We start from the raw sequence: 27,534 nt of genomic DNA, 5'->3' as shown, positions 1-27,534 counted from the left end.
TAAACACAGTACTTAATTTTAAACCCAGAGTCCTTCCTGCCAATGTAGGAACTTTTCTCCTCCACCCTCCCCCAAAAAACTTACTTCCTTCTTTCCTGCCTGTTACCACTGGCAGAGCAAATATGAGTCAGAAACCGGCTCCTCAGGGTTGTAACATTAGGTGATACACCGCTTGGGTCATTACATGGTAAGCCGATGCCTTTGTTTCACTGGGCTGGGCTCTCTCTAGAAGGTGTATTGCTGCCTGCGCTGCTGAGAAAGCACTCACAGGTGTCGGCTGGACAAGCACTCATAGGGCTTGCCACTGGCTTGGGCTTCTAGGGATTTTTCTCTCAGCCAGGAAGGATTTTGATACTAACCAGAAATACCTCGAGAAGATTCAAAAAGCTGCAGAGTGAAGTAAGCCTGTGAAGAACCAGCATGGGAATCCTATACTCTGAGGTATGTCCCCTTTCTGGAAGTAGGATCCCAAAGGTGTTAAATATTGCTCATACTTTTCAAATGTAATTTTCTATCCCTGTGAATATGTTTCTCTTTCTTCTGTGGAACTCTCTGGGTGAACATTAAATCAGAAAAAAATAAAGTCCTATGTGTTAGTCTTTTTGATATTTTTAATATTTTAAGGGAAATTATTTTTACAATTCTAAAATGTTAGCTCTATGTCAAAATTGGTATATACACATTTGCAGGGATAGTTTGGACCTTGCAAAATTGAGTTCAAGTTGTGCTTTTCTCATGCCAAATACTCAGAGAAAAAGTTAAAAAAAAACAACAAAAAAAAAAGCAAAACCCAACTTGATTTTCAAAACATTCAGAAGATTAACTGGTTCTTCTATGGAACCACAAGAGTAATGACTTTCCGCTTGGTATTTGAAAGGAAATTCACTTCTAGCAATTATTAGTAAAGACTATTACTGTATAGAAGAGGAATAAAAGCAATATATATAATTTTGATATTTTGAGTATTTTCTTTTCACATCTGAAGGATACAAAAGTACTTTTTCCTGTATTGAAAGTAACTTATTAGAATCAAATAGATTTTTAATAATGTTTCAAAGGCTTACAGGAGAGTAATGTTTAAACATGAGTATAAGAGGCGTAATGATGTCATTATTCATAATTTACGCCCTCTTCTCTCTGACAGAATTAACTGGCTAATCTGCATTCCATTGCAGATGCTCAAGGGAGCCTCCTTGGATGGTTTTGATCTTCTAGTTTTACAGGCAGTTTATTTGCAGTTGTTTCTAATGCCATGTGAGTGTGTGTGTGTGTGTCTGTGTGTGTATTTCTACAGTAAATGCACTACTTGATTGGTTTATAATTCTAAGTATACTCTGAGGTATATATCTGAGTGATTTTAGTTTTGTGAAGAGATATATGAAAATGACAAAACATGCAGTGTTCTAAAATGCCACTCTGATAATTTCCAAACTTTAAATTGCCCAAGTGTCAGGGAGAGGAACTTGTTTGAAACACAGTTTCAAGGGGCCCCCATCCTGGAGAGTCTGTTTCTTCTCTTAGTCTGTGGTAGGGTCCAGAAACACACTCTTGAAAGAGGAGCATCCCAGGTGATTCTGACTTAGGTGATCAGTTTACCACCATCCTGAGAGAAATACTACTCCGGCCTCGTTCTTTTCAAACTTTAATGTGCATACAAATCACCTGAAGGTCTTGTTCAAATGTACATTCTTATTCTGTTGATCTCGGTGGGACCTAAGATTATACATTTTGGTTGCTTTTTCCAGTTGCGGGTGGGAATTCTATGTGAATGGGGAGGAGGAATGCCTAATCTCAGCCTCCGGTATTCTGATGGGGAAAGTCTGGGGTGGGACCTTCCATCTGTAACTTCAAAGAGATTGAGAAGTTCTGGAGTAATATCTCAAATATTTAAACATAACCTACTCACCAGTTAGGTACCAGGTACACTGCCCTTCCCAAGTGTAAAAACTGTGAGTCACTGATTAAGGAGAGGAAAACAGCCTGCCCCCATCCCTGGTCCTATGCTTCCTCGAAGTGTCTATTTTCTAAGAAAGTTTTAATAAAGTTCTTCTTCCCATTTGAGTATGAGAAGCTCCTCTAGATGAAGCACATAAGCTTATCATCTTTCCTTAGAGTCCTGCATTTGTAATAGTTATGCAACATATATTTTTAAGAAAGAAAGGGAGAATAAGGGAGTATTCCAGAGTTGGTCCTAAAATCTGTACTAGAGGATAAACTTAGAGCTCAGTGAGAGGATCAGTTTTGGAATAATTAACTCCAACTATGTAAGTTGGACTTTTAAACAAGGCTGATTCATTTAAACCCTTCTCAAAGATACTTGTTCATAATATTTACAATAATAACAAGTATTTATTTAGGGCTTGTTATATCCCGGGCCCTTTTTTAACCACTTTATATGTATTACTTTGTTTAATACAATAACCTTCTATGAGTCATTATTTTTATCCTTACTTTACAGATGAAGAAACTGAGGCAAAGATGGTAACTCACCCAGAGTTATGTAGCTGAAAAATACTTACTGGCTAGAGACCACAGGCTGGGATATGAGACCTGTGTTTGTACATTCAGGGAAATTCTTCTTACGTCACTGTTGAACTACTAAGTTGTTTCACTACTTGTTATTTCAACAGAGATGTCTTTCTTCAAAAAAGGAGTTGGTCTAAACCACTCTGCTAATCCGCCAGTGCACTTTCTCACTAGTATAGTGCCCCTTTCCCTCAATGAAAAGAATGGGTAGGTTCCAGAGACATACATTCTACCTTGCAGAGGAGAACTGTTGACGTTATTACAAAAATTAAAAAGAAGGAAGATGTTGAGAACTTAACTCAAAGTGCTCAGGAACTCGTGGTTAGGAGACCCATAGAATCTTTTATAGATTCTTGACCCTGTCAGCTGTGGACACAGGCCTCCCAAGGAGTTTCTTGAAAATCCTATCATAATGATGTAGCCATTTAAACTTTGGGAATATCTAATTATAATGCTAGCTATGAGTGGAGGGTGTGAAACACACACACACACACACACACACACACCTACCTATAATGCTAGCTATAAGCAGAGATGTGAAACACACACACACTTACTGTTAATTTTTTGAGAACGCATCTATTTTTCAGAGAAGCTGATGTTACTATAGAAAAAGGGAATATAGTTCAGAAAAGAGAAGGATTGCTTTGAAATATGCAGTGTCCAGAGAAAGCAATGTAGATTGAGCAGTGCTTATTGGGAAAGCTGGTTGAGTTGAGGAGAACTCAGAGGAGATAGGAATAGAGATGCAACCGAATGAAAGGCCCTTGGACTAGAAATCAAGAAAACCTAGAATTTAGTCTTGTTTATGCCAGGAACTCTGTGGGATTTGGCAGGGGAAGTCATTTGACCTTCTGGGTCACAGTTTTTATCTGTAAAACAAGAGAGCTGAATGAGTTCTGGCTCAGCAATTAACATTGTGTCATTCTGTGATATGGGAAAAAGGAAGGCAAAGGCAATAGAAAAAAAATTGCATCTTCCCAATCTTTGCAGCTCTCTCCATCTACCTTGTTTATATATTGAACCCCTAGCAAGTGTTTGGCATTCTACAATATATGCAAGAGCATCAGGTGTTTCCATCACTCCAATTGGTTTCCTAATTCTTTCCTTATATATTGTAAGCAATTTTACAAATTATAGTGTTGTGCTAAGTCACAACATTTCAGAAAAAAAATGATAACTTTAATGCATGAAAAGAAACCAAGACTGACAATTTATATACATTTATTTATTCATTTACCCATCCATTTGTTTAACCAACAATATTTATTGAGCACACACTATATTCCAGGCATGTATGTACTAGTTCCTGGCATATACAGGTTGAGCACCCCTAATTTGAAAATTCAAACCGAAATGCTTCAAAACCCCAAATTTTTCAAGCCCCAATGTGACACAAGTGAGAAATTCCACATTTGACCTCAGGTGATGGATCACAGTCAAAATACAGGCACACAACAGTTTGTTCAGTGTCCCCAAGGAAAAAAAGACCTTCCTAGCCCCCTTCAGCTGCAATGTATCTTTTGTATGCACGCCCAGGTTCCCCCACATAAGCACACCCATAAAGGGTAATAAAATGACACACGTGCAGGATGAAGGAGCCGACAGCAAGTTCCCCAGGATGCTCCACATGGAGCCAAGATTTATATGCATTACTCACTGTGTGTTTTTGCTTATTCTCTGCTCTGTGGTGTAAAGATATTGTTGAAAATGTCAAAAAGGCCTGCGGATACATTTATGAGTCACAGAGATAAGAAAGAAAGGCAGCATTTGCATTTATCTATAGCACAGAAAATCCAGCTGTTGGAGAAACTGGACAGTGGTGTAGGTGTGAAGCATCTTATAGAAGGGTGTGGTGCGGAATGGCCACTGTATATTACCTGAAGAAACAGGATAAACTGCTAACATTCTACACTGAAAGTGAGGAACAGAAGTTAATGAAAAATAGAAAAACACTGCATAAAAATGAAGAGCTCAATTGTGTATTGAAAGAAGGGATCTGACCATGTCACAGAGAACGTATGCCACTTAATGGTATGTGGATCATGAAACAAGCACAGATCTATCAGAATGAACTGAAAATTAAAGAGATCTATGAATATTCAACAGGCTGATTGCATATATTTAAGAAGAGACATGGCATCAAATTTTAAAGATTTGTAGTGATAAGGCATCTGCTATTCATGAAGTAGCAGAGACGTTTATTGACAAGTTTGTCAAGATGATTGCTGATAAAGATCTGATGCCAGAACAGGTCTATAATGCTGGTGAAATATCACCGTTTTGGTGTTATTGCCCCCAGAAAGACACTGACTACAGCAGATGAGACAGTCCCCTTAGGAATTAAGGATGCCAAGGACATAATAAATGTGCTGGGATGTGCTAATGCAACAGGCACACATAAGTGTAAACTTGCTATGATAGGCAAAAGCTTGCATCCTTGCTGTTTTAAAAACGTGAATTTCTTACCAGTCCATTTTTATGCTAACAAAAAGGCATGGATCACTAGGGACATCTTTTTTGATTGTTTTCACAAACACATTGTACCAGAGACTCGTGCTTATTGTAGAGAAGCTGGACTGTATGACAACTGCAAGATTTTGTTATTCTTTAGTAAATGTTATCCTCTAGCTGAAATTCTTATCAAAAATAATGTTTATGCCATGTACTTTTCCCCAAATGTGACTTCATTAATTCAGCCATGTGGCCAGGTGGTCCTTAGATCAATAAGGAGTAAATATAAACACTTTCTTGAACAGCATGCTAGCAGCAGTGAACACGGGCAGGGGTGTTTAGCATGAAGGATGCTGCATATGCTCTTTCTAATGCTTGTAACATAGTTACTAATGACATAATTGTGCATGCCTGGCACAACCTCTGGCCTGCAACTATGTTCAGTGAGGATGAACATAGTGACTTTGAAGAATTCCATATGTCGAGTGAGAAAAAAAATTATTTCTGACTTCCTTGCATATACAAAAAAGATACATTCAGAGTCTATCACTAAGCTGGGAAAAATGGATATAGAAGTTTTTAACATTGATAATGAGGTTCCAGTTCATAGCCAAATGGTTCTGAATCAAGGTGATTGTTACAATTATGATAATGAAGATGCCATTGTTAACACTATAGAAAAAATGTCTGCAGACAGCATGGTGAAAGTGTGTAATGGGCTTATTGAAGGACCAGAGCAGCATGCATTCATAACAGAACAAGAAATCATGTCAGCTTATAAAATCCAAGAGAGACTTCTAAGACAAAAACCATTGTTAATGAGGCAGATGACCCTGGAAGAAACATTTAAAAAAACCACCCAGCAGAGTGCCTCTTCATCCCTACAGGATCCACTTCCTGGTCCCTCAACTGAATCTGATGTTTCTTCTCACCTAAAAATATAAAATAAAGTATGTAGTAACTTTTGAATTAAAACACAGCATTCTAGGTGAAGACTGAAGCCTGATGTTTGTTGTTGCTGTTGTTTAACAGCTGATACAGGTATTCTGCTGATGCTATTGGCTACTTAGTTAGCCTGAACACATTATTTTTTCATTATATTAATGGCATGTCATATTTTTTACTGTTAGGTACTTACGAGTGAATATGTGTAAGAAAATGAGTGCTCATTGGTAGCAAGCATATAAATTCAGAGTCAGGAACCATGGTGATACCAAGCAACATGATTGTCCACCCTGGGTGGCTGAGATATTGGCACCTTTTCTTTCTGGTAGTTCAATGTGTACAAACTTTGTTTCACGAACAAAATTATTAAAAATATGGTAGGTTTGGCACGGTGGCTCATGCCTATAATCCCAGCACTTTTGGAGGCTGAGGCAGAAGGATTGCTTGAGCCCAAGAGTTCAAGATCAGCCTGGGCAACATAGCTAGACTCCATCTCTACCAAAAAAAAAAAAAAAGAAAGAAGGAAAAGAAAAATTAGCCAGGCATAGTGGCAAACTCCTGTAGTCCTAGCTACTCAGGAAGCCGAAGGAAGAGGATCTCTTGAGCCCAGGAATTGGAGGTTACAGTGAGCAATGATCATGCCACTGCACTCCAGCCTGGGCAACAGAGCAAGACCCCATCTAAAACAAACAAACAAACATAAAAAATAAAAATAAAAAAAATTACATAAAATTAACTTCAGGCTATGTTTATAAAACATAAATGAATCTTATGTTTAGAATTGGGTCCCAACCCCAAGATATTTTATTATGTGTATGCACATATTCCCAAATTGAAAAAAATTCTGAAATCTAAAACATTTCTGATCGCAAGCATTTTGGATAAAGGATATTCAACCTGCAGTGGTAGATAAAAGAAGAGTGGTCCCTGACCTTTTAGAACTAATCATGTAAAAGTAAAAACCCCACAAAAACCTAATATAGACATAACAAAAGTAATTATAAATGGTGAAAAGAAAAATCAAGGAAGCAACAAGATAAGGAGAGAGGATATGAGAGGGGTGAGCAGGGGTGTATATTTTTAACTTGGACCTGAAAGGCTCCTCTTAGGTGGTGACATATGAGCTGAGTTTTGCAGAATAAGAACCTAGTGATGGGAAGCTTGAGAAAAGAGCGTCCCGGGCAGAGAGAATGTTTGTGTGGAGAATCTGAAGCACAAGAAGCGGGGCCCGTTGCAATAATTGACCGAGTGGTGTACGAAGGATGTGCTGGTGAAAGCAGTTCCTCCAGGTGCAGGCAATAGAGGGTATTTTGTCCGTACAGAATCTAAAGACTAATAAAACTGACTGAAAGTTGATTTGCTTCTCATGATCACCATGCTCCAGTAATTCTAAACAGTATCAGTTTAGAATGTCAGTTAAATATCATCTTCCCCACCCTTGGGTACCCGTTGTTTAACAGAAAGTTCTGGTGCTCAGAGGCCCTGCGAATGCCACGGGCTGAAGTCAGAGAGGTTGTCAGGGCCCAGATCGTGCAGGTCTTATAGGCCAAGATAAGAAATTTAGATTCTATTCTAAACACAATGGGAAGCAATTACAGGATTTTAAGAAGGGAGAATAACAAGACCCAATTAGTGTTGAAAAGGGTTACTTTAATAGAGTGGGAGGATGAGTTGGAGAGACACAAGAGGAGAAGCTGGGAGCCTGGAAGGAAGCTTTTGCAATAGCCCAGGATGACAATGGGTGACAATGATGGTTGTATTAGCCTGGTGGATGAATTTTAGATACATTTTTAACTGAAAAATTTCCTGGTTTATAGGTTGGAGGTGAAGGAAAGTAAGAAATGAAAGTGGTACCTAGGAGTCTGCCTTAGGCTAGCCAGCGGAGGGGGAGTGGTGCTGATGAGATGGAACACTCAGAGAGGGACAGAGGGATGGACAGACTCAGAGTTCTATCTGGACGTGGTGCATTGGAGATACTTGCGAGACGTCTGGGTGGGGATGGAAGATGGACATAGGAATGTACCTCAAGGAGAGACTAGTGCAGGAGGTAATAATTTAGGAGGCATCTGTATATACCTAGTATTTAAAGCCATGGGAGAGGATGAGTTCAGGTAGAGAAAGAATGTAGAGAGAGGGAGGCCATTACAAGAACACACAGTGGTTTTGCCAGAGAAGTAAGGAAATATTTATTACAGGACAACCTCCCTTGAGCTCTTTGGAGCTTGTTAACACTCAACAGACATCTTTAGTCAAATGGGAAATAATTTTTGGATACATCCTTCTTTATTCTAGAAGTGAAAACTTAAGGAGTTCCAACTTCTACGTAGGAAGTTAGCTAATCAGTATGAAAAGTGGTAAGTGAAGAGAAAATTGAGTTTCTTAAGTTCTATGAAAGAACAGGACGGGGCAAAATTGCTTATGTCCCAGAAGTTCTCTTTGTCTAAGAGTCCAAAGCACAATGTATAGTGGTTAAGAAACCAGCCATTGGGGTCAGAGAGACTAAGGTTCAAATTTCAGCTCCACTACTATCAAGGAGAAAGGGGAGAGGAAAAACTCTCCAAGAAACTTGTTTTCTAAGGGGGAAAAATAAGTAGTTTTATTTGAATATGCATTCTGCAAGATAAACTACGACTTCATTTCATATGTTTGCTTATGTATATTGCAATAACAAATGATTTTCAACTAAGCAAACAAGGGTTTTCTTTAATCAACTGAAGAAATTCCACTTGGTTTTTTAAAGGACAATCTACATTATTTGAGATAAGAAGACACTGAAGATCTCTTATTTTTAACTATGTAAATTCCATAGACTCTAAGCAATAATTATTTTAATTAGAAGTCTGTACTACTTACTTATGTATACAGCTTTTAATACACAGCTCCCCTAAACTTAAAACTATTAATGTCTTTTTGGAAAAACCTCTGAAAAAGAGATGAGAGTGGGAAGTATTTATGCTTTGGAAACCCAGAAAGTACTACAACAAAATGATTTGAATACTAATTATCTTGGAAGTATTAAAACTAAATTTCTAAACTTAAGGTAGGTCATGTCAAAACCCTGCTAAAGTTTCCTATCAAAAATACAATAAAATTCGAAGTCCCGACCGTGGTCTACAAGGTCTCATGATCCTTGGTCCTGGTTACTGCTCAGCTTTCGTGCCACCCCATTTGCTCCTGCAGCCACACTCACCTTCCTGCTGTTCCTAGGACATACCAAATAAAGTGCTCATCTCAAGGCTTTGACATTTGGATTCCCTTTGTCTAGCAGTTTCTTCCCCTTGAAAGTTACCTGGCTCACTCCATGACTTAAGACAGATCACAGATCCCTGCTCGAATCTCACTGTCAAGAGATCTAAAAGAGTGGACTCATCATTCTCTATGTATCCTCTTATTGTGCTTTATTTTTCTTTATAGTATTATAAGTTTTTAAAATTTCTAGTTTGTTAGACGAAACTTGATTTATTTGGGAGGCCCTAGGTATTATGATTTTTATGATTCCCAGTTTGCAGGATGCTGAAGAAGAAGGTGTAATGATAGCTTCCCTGCCCTAAATGTCAGTTTCATAAACATGGGTCTACCTTGTAGAAAATAATATGATAGGTTATATGAAAGTTACAAGAATGTGAAAAATAAAATACTTGTTTTCTCCAAAGAGTTTATCCAGGTCATAAGACCGGACACAAATAATTCTCCCAATCAATCTTTGTTGTTGGAAATTCTAAGGAATTCATAATTTATTGCAGCTCAACTTTCCTGGCTTTATAGTCAAATTTATTTTAAATAGATTTCATAGTAATAACCAAAACTTATTTGTGACACTGAAATAATACCAATAATCCTGGCACCCTAATGTCCACATTCTTTTCTAGTTAATTTGTACCACTAAGGTAAAAACTTTGAAGGGTAGAAAACATTGTCATTGGCCGGGCGTGGTGGTGGGTGGTTCATGGCTGTAATCCTAGCACTCTGGGAGGCTGATGTGGGAGGATCACTTGAGCTCAGAAGTTTGAGACTAGCCTGAGCAAGAGTGAGATCTGTCTCTATTAAAAACAGACAAACAAAAAAGAAAACATTGTCATTGACTTGATGCATTATGGGACCACATGAATCTTCAGATCAAACAAGCATTGATACAAAGGCAATGTTTCTCTCCAACTTGTTTAAGATTAGGTGTGATGAGTACCGTAAGAGGGTTTTAGCACTATTTATGAATGACTTTGTGGCTTTACCAACAACTGACCTTCGGTAGACATCAAGATCCTACTTCAGCCTAAAACAAGGTGGGATGGAGTCTGTCCAGCAACCTCAGGATTTCCCATTTCTATATATGCGAATAAGAAGCCTTCCTCCACAGAGTGTTCAAAAATCAAGGAATCAAGGGTGAGAGTTGATTATAGGAAAATGAGGTGAAGTGGATGGCAGGCAAGAGAAGGTTTTGTAGAGAAGATTTCCTTGAGAAAGGTAAATGAAGATGGGGCAAGAAACAGTGGCTTTGGAGCTGCACTCCAATGGAAGTCAGCCTCTGCCTGGGAAGTGGTGGTAACACTGCGACACAAACACGAAAGTCATTACACATTTGGATGAAGGACCAGAGAGAAAAAAAATTGTCCTCAGTATGTGTATGACCCAAAACAAAATAAAAAGTGTTCTCAGGCATGTTATTGAAACTGCAGTCAGCTTGAACTGGTTTGTGAAAGCCAATGTTGCTCAACTCTGAGTTCAGTGTCCTCTCCTTGGTAGCTTAAAATTATCCAGGTGGGAGGAGTTGCACCAGTGAAAGTGAGGAACACCTCAAAGAAGGTTTGATTTCTTTTCTGACCCCCTCGTTTTGGAGAACTTGGTGTTACCCAGTTACGGGCACACCCCTGCTTCCCCTCTTCCGTGCCTATCTCTTTGGTGGTCTGAGGTAGTAGAGGAGTATCAGGGCTTCCGATTTGCCAGTTTCTAGCAGCCAGAACCCTCCCCTTCTCCACTTTCTCTTCTCATCACTGGAGTTGAAGGCTTTCTTGTCCGTGACCTCAGATCTTCTGATGTTCTGGAGTCTGAGGTGCGGCAATGGGGCTTCTTTGGCTTCCTGGCAATGAAGGTCACACCATATTCTCAAGCAGACATTGGAGGAGAAAGAATAGAAAAGAGAGATACACATGTGCCCTGCTTCAGTTTCCCCTTCTGCTACTGCTCATGAGGAACTATAACTATCCCTCATGATCCCTCATTGCTGGAAACTTCCTTCACGTTACATAAAGGTTAAGTGGGCCTAAAACAATCTTGTCTGAAAGAAGACTTTACTAGGGAATTTATAAATCACAGTATGTGAAAAAGTAAGTCATCAGAGAGAAAGGCTTGGGATTAATGGTACAAATCAAATAAAACCCAGTAGGTGTTTATTATCATTCCTCAAGAAGTCTGAAATCTGATGAGAAAAAAAATATCTTCTTTCCTTTTCTGAGAAGACATTTCATTAATGTACAAGCTTCTTTACTGGAATAATTTTGCTAAAAACCACAAGTCCTCCTCAGAAATTTATATGGAACATTTTAAATGGGTGGAGTTTTAGCAGGAGATGGCCCATAAGCAGTGAATCAATTCCTCTGAGCCTCAGGCAAAGTTCTACACGGTTTTTCCTTAGATTGGGGATTATGGAAGCTCCATCACACTTCAGGGGAAACAACACTGAAAAGTGGGAGTAATTTGGGAAAGCTTTGCTTTTAGAGACATCTATAATGGTAGGATATTTCTTTATTACTCAAATAATGCCTACTGGTTTTCCAGCTGTGCTATCTATTATATTTGGAGCAGTGCAAAACATAAGATTATGTTAAGTAATCCGTACAGTTAATCATCACCATGCTGATTATTTTAGTTAATCATCACCATGCCTGGTGTGTCACGTGCTAGCCACAGAGACTTCTTAAATTTTAGTGCCTGGGCAAGTAGGATGGAAAGTGGACAGGGTGGGACTTTAGCACCAAGTTATTGGCTATTTTTAAAGCCAGACATGTGGGAAGGCTAAAGGACACAAAAAATTATTCTTAATAGTCCAGGATTCTAGAATTTTGAATGCTCCTTAGCTAACCTGAGTTTAACAGTTGCAATGTTACATTATGGCTTTACTTCCGTCATGGGGGTATGTTTCTTTTACCTGTCCGGATGTTCTCAGCCCTCACTGTGCATCAGAATCACCAGGGAACTTTTAAATAGCAGTAATGCTCTCCCTCTATTCCTACAGATTCTCATTTAATTGATCAATAGTGGGGCCTGGGCCATGTTTTTAAAAGAGCCCTAATACTTAGCCAGGGTTGAGAACCATCGAAGTAGAATATTGACCTGCTTCTCACATGATATATCACCTTCTAAACCTTAATCCCTTCCCTAACCACACTTCCCAGCCGGGGCGGGTGGATCAGTTTGTCAATCAACAAACGATGTTTATCCATGTTGTAGGTGCTCCACCCTGGGCGAATCTCACTTCAGGAAGGTTGCAATCTAATTAGGGAGACTAGACTTCACCCAAGGGAAAAAGGCCAATGAGTTGCTTGAGGTTCTGTATACTTCTCGCTGCAAGTAAGAGAGATGAGGGAGATGTCTTAGAGATGAATAGATAGCACCATTTGAAAGGCATAAGGGTGGCAAGCAGGTACCCCAACTGTAGGCGTGAGGAGCCTGGCCTCATCAGGGACGTGAGAGCTTGCAGAGGTTTTTATACACAGTTGGCACACAGAGAGAGGCTTTGAAAACCAGGCAAAAATCACAGACACCTCACTCTCCAGGAAATGAGGCACCTTATGCCCAATGTCAGCAATGTTAAGTGCAATCTAAAAACATAAAACAAGATGATGTGATAGAGAGTGGCTGGGCTGGGAGACAGTTGCTGAGTGGGCAGGGAAGGCCTCCCTGAGGAAGTGACATCTGGGCTGACACCCACTCTGGCCTAGCAGCCAGCCAGCCATATGGCTCACAAGCAAGCACAAAGACCCGAAGACAGAAATGAGCATGGGATGCTCCAGAAATAGCTGGAACGTTGTGAGCAAAGGGGAGAGTGATAGATGAGGTTGAAGAAAAAGGTTGTTTATCAGTGAACTCTATTAATGCTGTGTCTAGTTTTCCATGTGCAGAGCACAGTCTAGGGAGCACTGTTCACGGGTTAGTCCGTGTGAACTCCTGCACGCTGTCGGCAAATATTCCTTCTCTCCACTTCCTCTTCACCTACCACTCTACCTTCCTCTGTGCCTTCAGTGGAATCTGCTTTTGCCAGACATCATCATACCCTCTCTCGTGGTGGCTGCTGCTTTAGTCTACTCCTTCTCACCATTGCCACTTTTTGACCACAGCTCAATTACTTGCTTGAAATCCCTGCTTATGACCCTTCCTCTACCCTCATCTTGCTTCTGTCCACCATGCTCCAGGACCCACTTGCACCTTCCGAAGCCCACGTACCACTTTCCTTCTGTCCCCTGAGGCCAGGTCATTTCTACTCCAAATCAGCCACCCAAAATGGCCGCTCTTGACTTCTCCTGGACAGAATTTATCTGTAACATCTCACAACTTCTTAACTGCTCTTTCTTAAGCACCCTTCTCATCTTCATTGGTTATGCTTTTTTTTTTTAAGACAAATATATATATATAAAGTAAGTATATTGTATGTGTGTCTGATGTAATTTTAGAACATAGAAACAACTCTTAAGCTTCTAGGGAAAAGTTTGCATAACTAAAAGAGGATTTCAGCAGCACAACCTACCAGTAGCTACTGGCACTATGATAACACAATGTTTTTTTGTTGTTATTAATAGCATTTATTCAATACTTAACACGTGTCATGTATTTTGCCATCCACCTTTCATGCAATATCTCACTTGATACTTACAACATCCTTATGGGTTAGACACATATTGTTTTTCTATTTAAAAGAAGAGGAAATCAAGACAGAGAAGGTAATTTATTTGTTCAAAACCACACAGCCAGGAGATTTGATACTCAAGCTCTGTTTTTTGAGGGTTATGCTTTAATAATTATAAGAGTAGCTAGCATTACTTGAGGCTTTATTATGAGTCAGACCTTAGCTAAGTGCTTCTTCTACACAATCACATTTAATTCTTTCTGTGACCTAATAAAAAAGGCACGATTATTAAATGCAGAAGGAGAGTGAGCACAAAAAGTTTAGGTAAGTTGTCCAAATATTAATAACACAGTTGATAAGGGGCAGAGTTGAGATTGGAACACAGCAAGTTTGCTTTCAGAGCCTGTGTTTGCAACAACTTGGCAACATTACTTTGCCTACAAATGTGCAGAACGTTGGCTGGACCTTGCTCCCCACCCTCTCTGTAGTTGCCAGCTTTCACTGGCAGCTTTCGCTGCCAAACTTACCACTATTCTTCTCCAATCACAGCCTTTAATTCTTCATTGGTAATGCACTCAGGCCCTGTATTCTCCCATCAGCAGCATCATTGTATGAAAATTGATCTCTAGATGGCCTTAATTATCAAATCCAGTGATCTTTCTGTCTTCTTGAAACTTTCCCCCCTTTGTCTTTTGGTTATATCTTTTCCTGGTTTGTCCTGCAGCTTCTCTGACCACTATTTCCTACTCTTGGCAGATATGGCTAACTCTAGGTCAGTTTGGAGAACGAATCTGGGTATATAACCAGCATCAGCAAACCAATGTTAGAAGTGGACTGACCAGTATCCCAAGAGTGTAGACTGTAGCTTAACGTTGGATGCAAGTCTCAAACACAAAGTCTGTAGCCAGAAGACATTTCGAAGGCTGATTTTCAAGGCTGGAGTAATTAGCTCCAGAATGTGTGCACTCTGCAGTCATTTCCCTTGATTTAACTCCTGGCCCTGCCAGTTATGAGCTGTATGACTTTGGGCAAAGAAGACAACTTCTCTTAGTTTCATCTGTGCAAAATGGGTATAATTACTACTACTTCCCTTATAGGGTTGTTGTGAGGATTAAGTGGAATAACTGAGGTACTCAATGAGTGTTAGTTCATCTTATAATTTATGCATTCACTCATTTATACTCACCAAATGTATACTGAATGCCTACCATGTGTCAGGTGCTATACTGGGTGCTGGGGATATGGTGATGAACAAGTACAGACACAATACCTGCCCTCGTGTAGCTTACAGTCTAGTTGGGGGGATGGCTGTTAATAACATGCAGACCTTTATTTACTTAGATAAGGCTGTGGATAAAGGAGTGATAGGAGATGAAGTTGCAAAGACAGGATGTGCAAAGTTTGAAGAATCACGTGTGGCAGCTTGATGACAGCATCCTAATCCAGTTCACCAGGGAAGCGGCATGCAGCTGCTGTGTTTGAAGAGTGGATTGGAGGCCAGATGTGTGAGACAGGGAGATGTGAGGCCAGTTATGGCTGGTTTTGCAGTAGCCCGGGTGAGAATGATGATCTGAACTAGTATTTTAGCAGTGAGGTTGAGCAGAAGGGTTCTGAGAATATTAGGGAATATTCGTGGTAATTTCCCAAGTGTGTTTCCCCTACACACAGGGTGCCTCCAAATTCCAGGAATTTCAGAGGCCAAAATGGATTCATAATAGCTCTTGTCTCAACCCGAATGGACAGCCCCTCCCCTTTTTCGCTCCTAGTTTGTCAGCAAGCACTTGTCTATTGCACGGCCCTTCTATCAGTGCTTTTCTAACGCTGAGCTGCCCCCTAGTGGAAACTGAGGGTTCATAACAGCATAGAATCTTTTCAGCATAGAATCTTGCATTAAATTAGTCATGCACGGCGTGGATGGATCGTGTACACAGTGGTGGTCCCATGAGATTATAATAGAGCTGCCCTATATAGGTGTACCATTTTAAATTTTTTGCACCATATTTTTGAGCTATCTTTTTAGTGTTTAGATATGTTTAAATACACAAATACTGACCATTGGGTTACAACTGCCTACATTACTCAGTACAGTAACATGCTGTACAGGTTTGTAGCCTAGGAGCAATAGGCTAAAGCACACAGCCCAGTGTGCAGTAGGCTATATCATCCAGGTTTGTGTAAGTACACTCTATCATGTTCACACAATGACAAAATCTCCAAACTACGCATTTCTCAGAATGTATCTTCCTCATTAAGGGCTGCATGACTGTATTTGTACGTCTCAACTGAGCCAGGAAGACACTGTACTTTCCAAAATCCGAAACTCTGTGTTTTAGATATAGGAACCCTAGAGAAAACTAAAGGCAAGATCAGATTAAGCACTAAGCGACTCTTGCCGGACCACTCTCCACCTTTGCCCCTTGCTCTTTTTAGTTAACTCTCAGTGAAGACTTGGAGGAGCCCAAGCAGCGGGGTCTTTATCCCGGAAGTCAGGGCCCAGGCATGCAACATAGTCCAGTGAATGGCCTAAGTCTAACGTGGTAGGGAGTGGTGAGGACTGTGCAGGATTGGGGTCACTGCCACCAAGTACTGGTTATTTGGTGTCCTACAGGATACGGGCCCAATGTTCCCACATCTTTCGATTTTTAAGCAGAGGCTGGAAAGCCAGATTACTACATGAAACAGTACAGTTTTTTTTTTTAATGTGAAGTAATTTAAAAATTTGAGAAAAGAAAAACAAAACCTGTTTTCAAGGTCTTCGTGGTAGAACATCAATTCCCAAATGCTTGGCTAGTAGTGATCACTACTAATCACTCCATAACTAAACTGTCACTGGTTCGTGATGAAATTGTCTTTAAAAAAAGGACAACAAAGTGAGTTTTTCCATACAGCTTAATCTCTCCAATTTAAAGAGCTGCTTCCCTCTCCGTGATTATATCTTTATATATATTGTTAAAGTATCCTTGTTTTATCTTCATATCTTTATGTTTCATGTCTTTTGTGAAATAATGATATTGTTTCTAATGCATTTAACTGGCAAAATTAAGAGTTGGTGACTTATGTTGTCTTGTTGCATTTAGTTTTGTTTTACTTGTTATTGAAACCCAAGTGACCGGGCATCACTGCTAAGACAATTCACTGAAAGTTTTAAAGCTCTACTGTGTTGGGATGACCCTAGACCCCAGAAGTGGTGTGGAAGATGTGTTCGTAGAGACAAGAGTCCCGGAAGTCATAGAATGTGAAAACTCAAGGGAACTTTTGCCTTGCTCCCTTATTTAATGATTGAAGACCCTGAGACGGTGAGGGAAGTGAATAGTCCACAGTCATTTGGGGAGGTAGTAACAGAGTCACAGCTACATCCAGTTTTTCTGACACCTGACATGTGTTTCAGCTGCCCCCGTCCTTTCTACATTAGCCAGGTGGTTCCCTGAGACACTACTGTGCCCAAAAGATGAAAAGCCTAGCAAAGGGATGATGTCAGTGTAATAGAATAGGTGATTTGTATAATTTCACATTTCTATTGAAACTTATAACCCGTGTATCATGCTCGTTTTGTTTTGGGGTATAAAAGTTTGTCTCTATTACTTTTTGAGTTGATTTTCTTTTAGGATGTTTCTTTTATAAATAGCCATTTGGGTTTAAAAGTAAATTATAGTTCACTTGTTGTGATATTCAGCAATGTTAGAATCTGAGTTTATTAGCAAATATACCCACTCGACTTTCTCACTGTCTGTCCCCACTTCTGCAGCTGCTTACATACCTGCCCATCCTCTAAAGCTGTTTTCTCGTTTTTCTATCCTATGTATATGCTTCTGTGTCCTATTTCCCCAGATAAATTTCACATGGCTAAGAGTAACATATTTTATACTCTTTTCCCCCAGCACCTGTGACTGGCACACAGTAGAGGTTTGACTTGGATATTAAATTAAATAATGACCAAATAATTATAACTGCCATAAATTGAGTACCATCCATGTGCCAGGTATTATTCTAAATGCTTCATTTTACATTATCTAATTAAAAGCAGTCTAAAAATATTTGGTGTTTGCTTACCATGTGCCAAGTGCTGTGTTGAATGCTGGGGTATGGAGGTGAATTGAATGGAGGTAGCCAAGCCCCATGGAGCTTATAGCCTGAACGTCAGTGTTTTCCCTATTGGTGCTGCCTCAAATCCCTCTTGATTCATGCCAGCCTGTATGATACACGATTGTACATAATTAAGAAAAGAGATAGTTATGTCAGCTGCTATGAAGGAGAAATACCAAATGTTGCGAGTCAGAAAAGACTTCTTGGATAAAATGAAAATGAAGTTATGACATGAAGGATGAGTGAAGAGTTACTCAGATGAAGGGCTGGGAGAGTGTTTTCTGTAGAGGGAACAGTCAGAGCAGAGGCCCAGATGGAAGATACTAAACGTGGGGTATTTGTGGAGTAGAAGCCCAGAAGGGCTGGAGCAGAAGGAGAAAGTGGATGAGATGAGGCTACCTTAGGTCTTATTATTGAACTTCCATAGTGCTTAGCAAAGCTCTTTATAATACTGTTTATAAACAGCATCTAATCAATTGTAGTTAATTATATATTTTGTTGTTTGTGTATTATTTGTCTAAAACCTGTCTTTTCCACTCTGTTGAGTCCCTTGAGTACAGGTGACCAGGCTGTTTTTCTTCCATCACCTGGGGCTGCCCTAAATTCCTCTTGACATGCCTGTTTTATCTTTAGCAAAATCCTGCTTTTCTGATAGGCTCCTCTCTCTGTGAGCACAATACTAAGTTTCCTTACTGAGTTGAATTTGTAGTATTTCATCCATTTAATCACACATTTGTCTATTCAATGACCATTTCTGTGTGCCAAGCAATTTAGGAAAATATAAGAGGTTCCTCATGGACTTATGCTTGTTCTAGACTTAGGGGCAGGCGTAACTGAGACCAAAAATCTAATCTACAAAGCAATATATTCCAGTTTGAAATCATTTAAATTTTAAGTTATTGAGTTGTTATAAGTTTCTTTTTTTCTTTTTGTGGTTTAATATGCCTGTATTTCAAAACCTGCTTTTGTTTTTCCCTACTCAGCCCATCTGCCAGGCGGCCTATCAGAATGACTTCGGGCAAGTGTGGCGGTGGGTGAAAGAAGACAACAGCTACGTCAATGTTCAAGACAGCTTTAATGGAGACACTCCCCTGATCTGTGCTTGCAGGCGTGGCCACATGAAAATCATTTCCTTCCTTTTAAAAAGAAATGCTAATGTCAACCTCAAAAACCAGGTAAGGTCCTGACACAAGAGTACAGAGTGTAATTGTCCTTGGTAATTCCTTTCTCCTTGAAACACTGGAAGGGGTGAATGTAATTTTTTTATTGCTTATAGCTCCTAAGACCAACATTTATTGTAACCTTACTTTAGAGAGACTAACGCATAACAAGAACATTTTATTAGGCTAAAAAGCACAATAAAACATAGTTCAATCAGCAGGCATATTTTTGTCAGTAATTATGTCTTTGCACTTCTGAAGAGGAGGAGAACGGTTTACTCATTTGGATGGGTAGAGCTTCTTTCTTTCTTTTCCTTCTCTTTTCCCTTTCCCTCCTCTCTCTACCCTCCTCCTCCTCCTCACTATTACAGAAGTAATGGGAAAGAAGTTCTGGAAAAGAGATATTGACTTCATGATGCTATTTCACTAGTTAGATTTTTACCTACTGGGTTAACGTCCTGATCTGCGGAAGATGCTGTAGTGTGCTTGTAGAATGAAAGAATGCTACGGAGAAATTTACCAAGGACAAATAAGCTCGTGAACCAGAGGCTATTTGAAGTCACACAGAAAGGCATAAAGAATATATTTAAAGATGCAATATTAGGTACTTTGGAGTCTTCAGGACTAAGTAAGAGAGGAATATATGTCTATTGCTATGAGAATCCTTGCAGAACCTCTTTCTGAACATCCAGCATCTGCATTGTAGTGGAGGCAGCATTTAAGTTACACTAAGTCAATGTTAAAAATCATTTTTGGCAATAATTACGAATGCTCTGCTCCCATTCATGTGCATTCAGTGAGAAAACAGCCTGTAGGGCTCTACTCACCCCTTCTGAGTCATTTTAAAGACCAGCTCATTGGGAATAATGAGGTATTATCAGCATATTGCTCTCCACTGGACTTTGTTGTTTGTGGTTTCTGTTTTTTGTTTTGTTGGATTTAAAAGCAAGTCATGCATGTGCTGACTCTAACAGATACACAGCTTAGTAGAGGACGATCTCTTTATAACACAGCTGAGGAACCAGGTATGTAGAGCCGTGGTGAGCAGTTGTGCCAGAACACAGATGTCTGTTGGTTTCTGTGTTGCCGAGACAGATGTCTGTGGGTTTTTGTGTTCATTAGGAAGCTGAGGGAGGGAGACATTTGGCAGCCCAGGGGCAGGGCTGGGGAGGCACCCTTATCTCTGCTTTGCCTAGGGGAACTTCAGCCAGCCTGCTGGGATCCTCTGGTTTTATAAAAATCATGAAAAGACATTAGTGAGTGGATACATTAGATACATTAGATACATTAGATAAATAGAGATTTTACCAGAAGAAGATGTTGGTTTGCATTTTCTACTTTTTAATGTTTCTAATGTTGTTTTAGCATTTAATTTAAAAAAACTTCCAAATATTAATCTTTGTACATTCATAATTTGAACCAGCAATTTCTCATTTCTTACATCTGTTTATAAATTATTTCCAGAAGTACTAGATAAAGGCCTTAAAAACAAACAAGCAAAAAGCTCTGCTGGTGATTCAGAGGTACATGCCTGTAGGAAACATGCATTCCATGAAAAGCAATTTATATTAAAACATAAAGAAACTTTTTTCTTTTTATGGTCTGTCAAATTGACCAAGATTAAAAAAGAAAATCAAACGGTCAAGAAGAAAGTTTAAATTATTATCTTACTGGAGCACAATTTGGCAGTGCAATATGAAAGTCATTAACAATCTTTCATGCCAGGAATTCTATTTTTAGAAATGTATGCAAAGGACAAATTTAGAAATGTTGACATAGCTTTATAAATGAAGATGTTCAAGCACATTATTTATAAAAATGAAAAGCTGAAAATTTGAAATGTTCAGTAGGTAGGGTTTGGCTAAATAAATTAGAGTAGCTGCATTTAATAGAAAGCCATGCAGCCATTACAATCATATGTTTAAAAATATTGGGTGGCATGGAAAATGTGCATATTCTAAATGTGCATTTCTAAACTGAAAAAAATCAAGATAAAATTTTGCATACAATGTGATCCTACATGTTAAAATTCCATTTGTATGTATTTAAAAACACTGGAAGAAAATACAGCAAAATGTCAACAGTTAACTCTGGGCCATTTGATAATGGGTGATTTTAAATTCTGTATTATATTCTTGGCTGGTTTCTAAAATTTTTACAAATAACATAAATACCTTGATATTTAGAAAAATAAAAAGTGTTCTTATTTAGGAACAGTACATCCCCTGAGTGGAAACTACCCTCTCTTCTCTCTCTTGCTCTCTGTCTCCTCTTATGATTTGATTAGTAGTCCAATGACAACAGCCTGTATTGCATTATATTTACTTGTGCATGTTTCTGTCCACCTTTGATCTTCTGAAGTTCACATCTCCCACAACCCCTAAAATCTCATGCCTATTACCTGATAAATATTCATATATTTGAAGAATAAAATTGAGTTTCTTGTATTCTTCTAGCCTGTGTGCATGAAGCAACGTGGAAAAATTACCATGTGGTTAAGATTTCCTATGAACAAATCACAGGATGGATAATCATACACCATCAATGATAAAGAATAACAATTACTTTTCATACTAATTCAATCCTATGTTTATATCTCAGTGTATTTTTTTTCCAAAAACTGAAATGAGCGTGAGAATTTGTCTTGCAATGATTTGTGCATCGTACATTTTGCCTTTGTTGTCTTCCAGGGGCCCTTCCCCAGCTTTTCCTTTAGACTGGACTGTGTTCGATGTTCTGGTCAATGGAAACATGTATTTATGGATCAGACATACCCCACAGAAAGAGGTGCCTGGGATACCACAAAAATAAAAAGCACGAGCTAGACTTTTTGAGCTGATAATCTGAAAATATGAAATTGGAAACAAAATACTTTATTAGTAAAGAGTCCTTTTCTTAATTTTTAGAAAGAGAGAAGCTGCTTGCATTATGCTGTGAAGAAAAAATTTACCTTCATAGACTATCTACTCATCATCCTCTTAATGCCTGTCCTGCTTATTGGGTACTTCCTCATGGTGAGTACGACACTAGCTAGAGCAGAGGGCAAATGTGGAGATCAATGGTGAGACTCACAGAGTTTTGCTAGGCCAGTGAGATGTTGCAAGGAAATAATAACAAAGCCAGTCCTTGGTTTGTATTCTGTAAATGACATTTTCAACATACATCCGCTGCTATGATGGATGTAAAGCAAGAAGAAAAGTAGCAAGAAGAGTTAATCAGTGGTAACATAGTCTGTGCCGTGTGTACTTAGAAAAAATAATTTAATATTAACTAAGAACATTCTGATGGAAGCAGAAAAATGCTGAACATTAAAAAAAAATCCCCTTTCTACTATTTTTTTCTCCTTTTTTAAAGAAGAGTTTATGTTTTTGCATGTATGTATCTTTCTGAATTTTTGACTTTGAAAGACTCCCCTGGGGTGTGTTAAAAAACAGATCCTAAGAGTTTACATCCAGAAACTGACAAACACAGAAGATATTTATTGAGAATTTGAAGCCCATCTTTCACCTTGGTGGGTGGATTTGTTCATGCTTGAATGAATCTTTGTCAGCCAGGAATTTTCTTGAATAAAGAAAGATGTAGTTGGTATAGGAGTGCAGTCATATTAGCAGGGAAGCTTAAAGCTTTTGTTGTTGTTTGCTTTTTACAAATAGGGTGACAGGTCTGCTCTGACTCATTCGCTTTTTTCCATCTGATTTCCCTTGTGTCCAGTTCCATCTCTGAGACATGAGTCACAAGATCCATAATTTACTCTACTTAAATGACTAAACTTCCTCCTCTTTGTAGCTAATAGACCATGAGTGTTAGTTATCCCTGTTAACATAAGCTGCAGAACAAGTCTACTGGTTGGAAATGTTACCTCCTTGGGTATTTAAATGTTACAGACTTTGAGAAACTATAATTAAATACGATAATGTTGATTTGGATATTCAGATTCATGGGAGAAAGAGAGAAAGAAAATTTTAATTCACTGATAAACACATAACCTGTTTATACCCTTGAAGAGTTCTTGAAAAATTCATCATATATTTAGCACATAGCATTCGAATCTTTGTAGTTTTGGGGCACGGGAAAATATGTTATTCGTTTACAAACTTTTTTTAGACATTCTGAAGAAAAAAAATCACAACTATGATTAGCAAGGCTCATTCAGACTTTTTTGACACACAGCTCTGCTGTCTAAGATGGTCCAATGTTTAAAGGCCAGAGGCCTGGTCAGAAACACTATCTGTAATGAATAGCCCGGCTCTCATTGCACATGTACACTATTTATCAGTGGGGCCTGAAATGGTAAATTTGTGATGCATAGGAAATAAGAGACAGGAGAGAAAACTGGCTGGAGCTTCCCCGGTGAGGACGGCATGAACTCCAGGGCTATGCCCACCGGAGCAGGCAGAGCTTTGCTTCCTCAGGCCACAGGACGTTGGGGGAGGGCTCCAACTGGCATGTGGGCAGATCTCAGGGGACTAGGAAGGAAAACTGGATTTCTGAGGAGCCCTTGTTGATTTCATTCATTTGTTCAATCCTTCAACATATATTTGTTATGGACCTACTACGTGCCAGACACTGTACGAGGTGTTAGGAGCACGACAAACAAAACAGGCATAATCCTTGTCCTTATGAAGGGTAGAGGGTGAAGAGGAGAGAGTCATTAATCAGATGACACAAACACGTGTACAATAACCAGGAGGCAGGTGATACAGAGAGGTGACTGGTGTTACAAGAGCTTGGAGACAAGGATTTCAAGTGGTAAGATGGGTCAGAGAAAGCTTCTTGGAGGAAGAGGGGCTTGGGCTGAGATATAAAAGATGAATCTAACAGGTGAAGAAGGGAGGGAGGAGGCTACTAAGCAGAAGGAACTGGTTGTGCAGTGATTCTCTGGCAGGAGGGAGCTGGGAGCCGGGTGGGAATGAAAGGCTAACAAGGGCCAGTGTAGTTACAGCAGAGGGAGCCAGGAGGTGTGAAGAGAGAATGAGGTTAGGGATGCACATGGGGCTACATCTGGGGATTTGTAGTCATGCTTAAGAGTTCACTTTTGCCCTCAGAAAAATGGGAAGTTCATACAGACTTTGTTCAATTAAAAAGTTAGTGCAGAGTTTTGAGCCAGTAAGAGAAAGACAGATGCTGCACCCCATTTTCAGTAGGACTTGGTGGGTCTAGGGTGGGGCCCGAGACTGTGCATTTCTAACAAGTTCCTAGGTGCTGACGCTGCTGTCCCAGGACCACACTCTGAGAACCCGGCTTTAATTTATTAATGTTGGAGGGGGTGAGGGGCTGGGGGACATTTTAAGAAAGATGCACAGATGCATTGGAGTGTCGGGATTAAAATGAAGCCTATTGATTAGCCTCAGACATAAGTTGGAGAAAATGTTTGTAAATAAACCTTTCTTGTAATTGCCGTCTGCAATAGGTATCAAAGACAAAGCAGAATGAGGTTCTTGTGCGAATGCTACTTGATGCTGGCGTCGAAGTTAATGCTACAGACTGTGTAAGTTTACAGTTTTAACCATTTTAGAAAAAATATTCAAAATGGTGTTTTTAGGTGGTGTATTTGTCATCTGTAAAGTTGCTTGCTTTTTCTTCTTGGACAGTTTTACATTTAGTTTTCTTTCTTTTTTTTTCATAGTCAGGCAACCTTGAGGTTATTTATATTCTGCTCAACTCATGAGAATAAAATCTTTATTGATTATAGAACATTTTTAAAAGAATTGGCTTTGACATTGGTGAGAAGTTAAGGAAAATGAAGGCTCTGATCACAAAGTACCATCCTCAGAAGCTGCAGTCAGCATGCCCATGTGTAAATCTGGGCTTACCACTTTCTGCTTATGTGAGTTTGAGCAAGTCATACACTTATTTGACACTCAGTTTCCTCATCTGTAAAATGGGGATATGGATAATACTTATTGGGCTGGTTCACATAAAGTACTTAGCAGATGCTTGTCACATAGTAAGTGCTCACTGAATGTAAACAGCTGCTACTACAGCCACGTTCCCCACCTGCTGATGAGAGGCCTCATCTGCAAATGAAAGATAGATAAGGAGGAAGGTCAAAGGCAAACCAAACAATGGTAAGAACAGTGATAACAACTGGAGCAGCATCAGCTCACTGCTTCTTGTTTGTAAGTGGAAGGTTTTGTTTCCACTCTTTACCCCCCACACCCTTGCACTCATCTTTCTTCCTTAAATGAGCATAATGAGACAGAAGGTTATTTGTATGGTGTTTTATTTGCTTATGTTGATTGAATAAAGTTTTTCATTCCCAGTTCTTTATTGGAAAAGTAGGCGAGTAGAAATTTGATTCCAAAATCTAACATTCTGTTTGTGATGACTGATTTATTTTACTTGTGTGTATGTGTATTACCATTGTTCTATAACAGTGACAATGTCCCCATCCCTGTTTCTATTAATTATTTATGTCATTTTAGCTTTGGTTGTATTTGTATTGTGATTAAATGGAGGTAATTTTGTGTGTGTGTGTGTGTGTGTATGTGTGTGTATGTGTGTGTGTGTGTGTGTGTGAGAGATACAAGAGAATGAGTTTATGAAATGTATGTTTTCCTTTTGTTATATTTCAAATGGAATTTTTATATAAATTTGGATAGATAACTACAGTGCCATCATTCCCTTAGATACCTTTGAAATACATTAAGATTTTATTAAAGATTAAGTTGAGTTTATTGAAAGTTTTTCACGGTATTTTTATTTAAATTCAATAGATTTAAAATTTGTGCCTGTGACAAAAATTTCTCTAGGATATTTTTCCAGCTATTTATGCTATCTGTGTCTCTAGATAGACATAGTACATTCCTATGGACAGATGCATGCATGTACACCCATGCACACAGATACCCACTTCTACCAAATATTCTTTACAAACTACCTAAATATTAAGATCCATTTTCTAAGTAATGCATTGTTTTGTATTTTTAGGTAAGTAGACTCTATTTCACATGGAAAAATTCAGAACCAGATCTTCCATTCTTCATGCTATCAGTTAATAAAAATAAGTGATTGCAGCATTATTTCCAGAGATCATTGTGTTACTCTTGATAAAGGCTATCAAGTAATTGTCTTCATTAAGGAATGCAGTTAAGGATGTTATTTTTTGACTTACCCCAAACCACGGTTGGTTGGCCGCTTTTTTAAAGGCAAAATTTTGGACACCAATGCCCCAGTTATAAATTTTTTTGGACCTGTAGTTAGTGTTTTAAATTAGTACCAACATAGTAGACCCACTATCTTATTAAGTATAACATTTGATATAAATTATGACAAATAAAATTTGTGAGACTTAGTAAAACTACGTTGATCTTTTAGGTGTACTGTAGCAATATGAGCACATGCCTTCTTCACATTGTAGGGATTTTGATCAAACTCATAGAGGATAATATTTGTAAAAAGGCCCATATGGAGACTCTTTAAGGGAAAAGATGGTAACATGATCAATGTGATGATTTACCCAGGCATATAGCTTTCTACCAAGAAACCTTTGGCACAATTTAGCATCAACTTTTTATAAGTTGCAGGGTTTTTTTTTGTTTGTTTGTTTTTTGAGACAGAGTCTTGCTCTGTCACCTGGGCTACAGTACAGTGTCATCATCATAGCTCACTGCAACCTCAAATTCCTGAGCTCAAGCAATCCTCCTGCCTCAGCCTCCAGTAGCTGAGACCATAGACGTGTGCCACCATGCCCAGATAATTTTTCTATTTTTTTGTAGAGATGGGGTCTCACTCTTCCTCTGGCTGGTCTTGAACTGCTGACCTCAAGCGATCCTCCAGCCTCAGCCTCCCAAAGTGCTAGGATTATAGGCATGAGCCTGGCCTAAATCACATTCTTTAGAACAGAAATTGAAAAAGATAGATATCGATGACTTATAGGACATTAATATACATATACATTGAGGCAGAGAAGAAAATTTTTTAAGTACAAGAAATGCAGTTGCCCATAGATAGTTTGCAGACTGTTTTGCTCAGTCATACACTACAAAGTGTGAAAAGGACTTGCTAAAGCCACATGCCACAGGCTGTGGAGCTCAGCTGATGACCTGCGACGTTGGCCCTTTGTGTTTCAGTATGGCTGCACTGCGTTACACTACGCCTGCGAGATGAAGAACCAGACTCTTATCCCTCTGCTCCTGGAAGCCCATGCAGACCCCATGATTAAGAATAAGGTAAGGCTCTGTGGGCCACCGTCTGAGGTCCTTCTAGCAGCAGCATCTTCTAATCTAGGTCTTATGTTGAAGTAAATTATTTGCTTCTGATGTTAATAACAGTAAAATGAATCATCTTCATTAAGGAATGAAGTTATCCTGTTACTATTAGAACTGAACTCCATTTGAAGCCCTTGCCAAGTCAGGACTCAGTCAGTCTAAGCTGTTTACTAGATCCTTTGCGTTGACATTTGACCCTGTTGGAAATAACTGCAATTTTTTTTTTCTTCAGCATGGTGAGAGTTCACTGGACATTGCACGGAGATTAAAATTTTCCCAGATTGAATTAATGCTAAGGAAAGCATCATAATCCTTGTGA

At 39.1% G+C, this 27,534-nt stretch overlaps 2 protein-coding genes across 2 annotated transcripts in view; one reads left to right on the top strand and one right to left on the bottom strand.

Annotated features, from left to right (window-relative positions):
* Positions 1 to 27,534, bottom strand: part of STAMBPL1 (STAM binding protein like 1) — a 229,168-nt gene that overhangs the window by 65,852 nt on the left and 135,782 nt on the right. The window lies entirely within an intron of this gene.
* ANKRD22 (ankyrin repeat domain 22) lies at positions 381 to 27,534 on the top strand. Its single transcript, XM_069460781.1, has 6 exons — positions 381 to 441; positions 18,829 to 19,020; positions 21,912 to 22,019; positions 24,416 to 24,493; positions 27,078 to 27,176; positions 27,448 to 27,534. Exons 1-6 carry the CDS (start codon positions 421 to 423, stop codon positions 27,523 to 27,525), a joined length of 576 nt encoding a protein of 191 aa, XP_069316882.1. The 5' UTR covers positions 381 to 420; the 3' UTR covers positions 27,526 to 27,534.

This window comes from Eulemur rufifrons, chromosome 28, assembly GCF_041146395.1.
Source record: "Eulemur rufifrons isolate Redbay chromosome 28, OSU_ERuf_1, whole genome shotgun sequence".
In the NCBI taxonomy this organism is placed as follows: Eukaryota; Metazoa; Chordata; class Mammalia; order Primates; family Lemuridae; genus Eulemur; species Eulemur rufifrons.
Note: the sequence above shows the minus strand (reverse complement) of the source record. Positions and strands in the feature narration are given on the sequence as shown.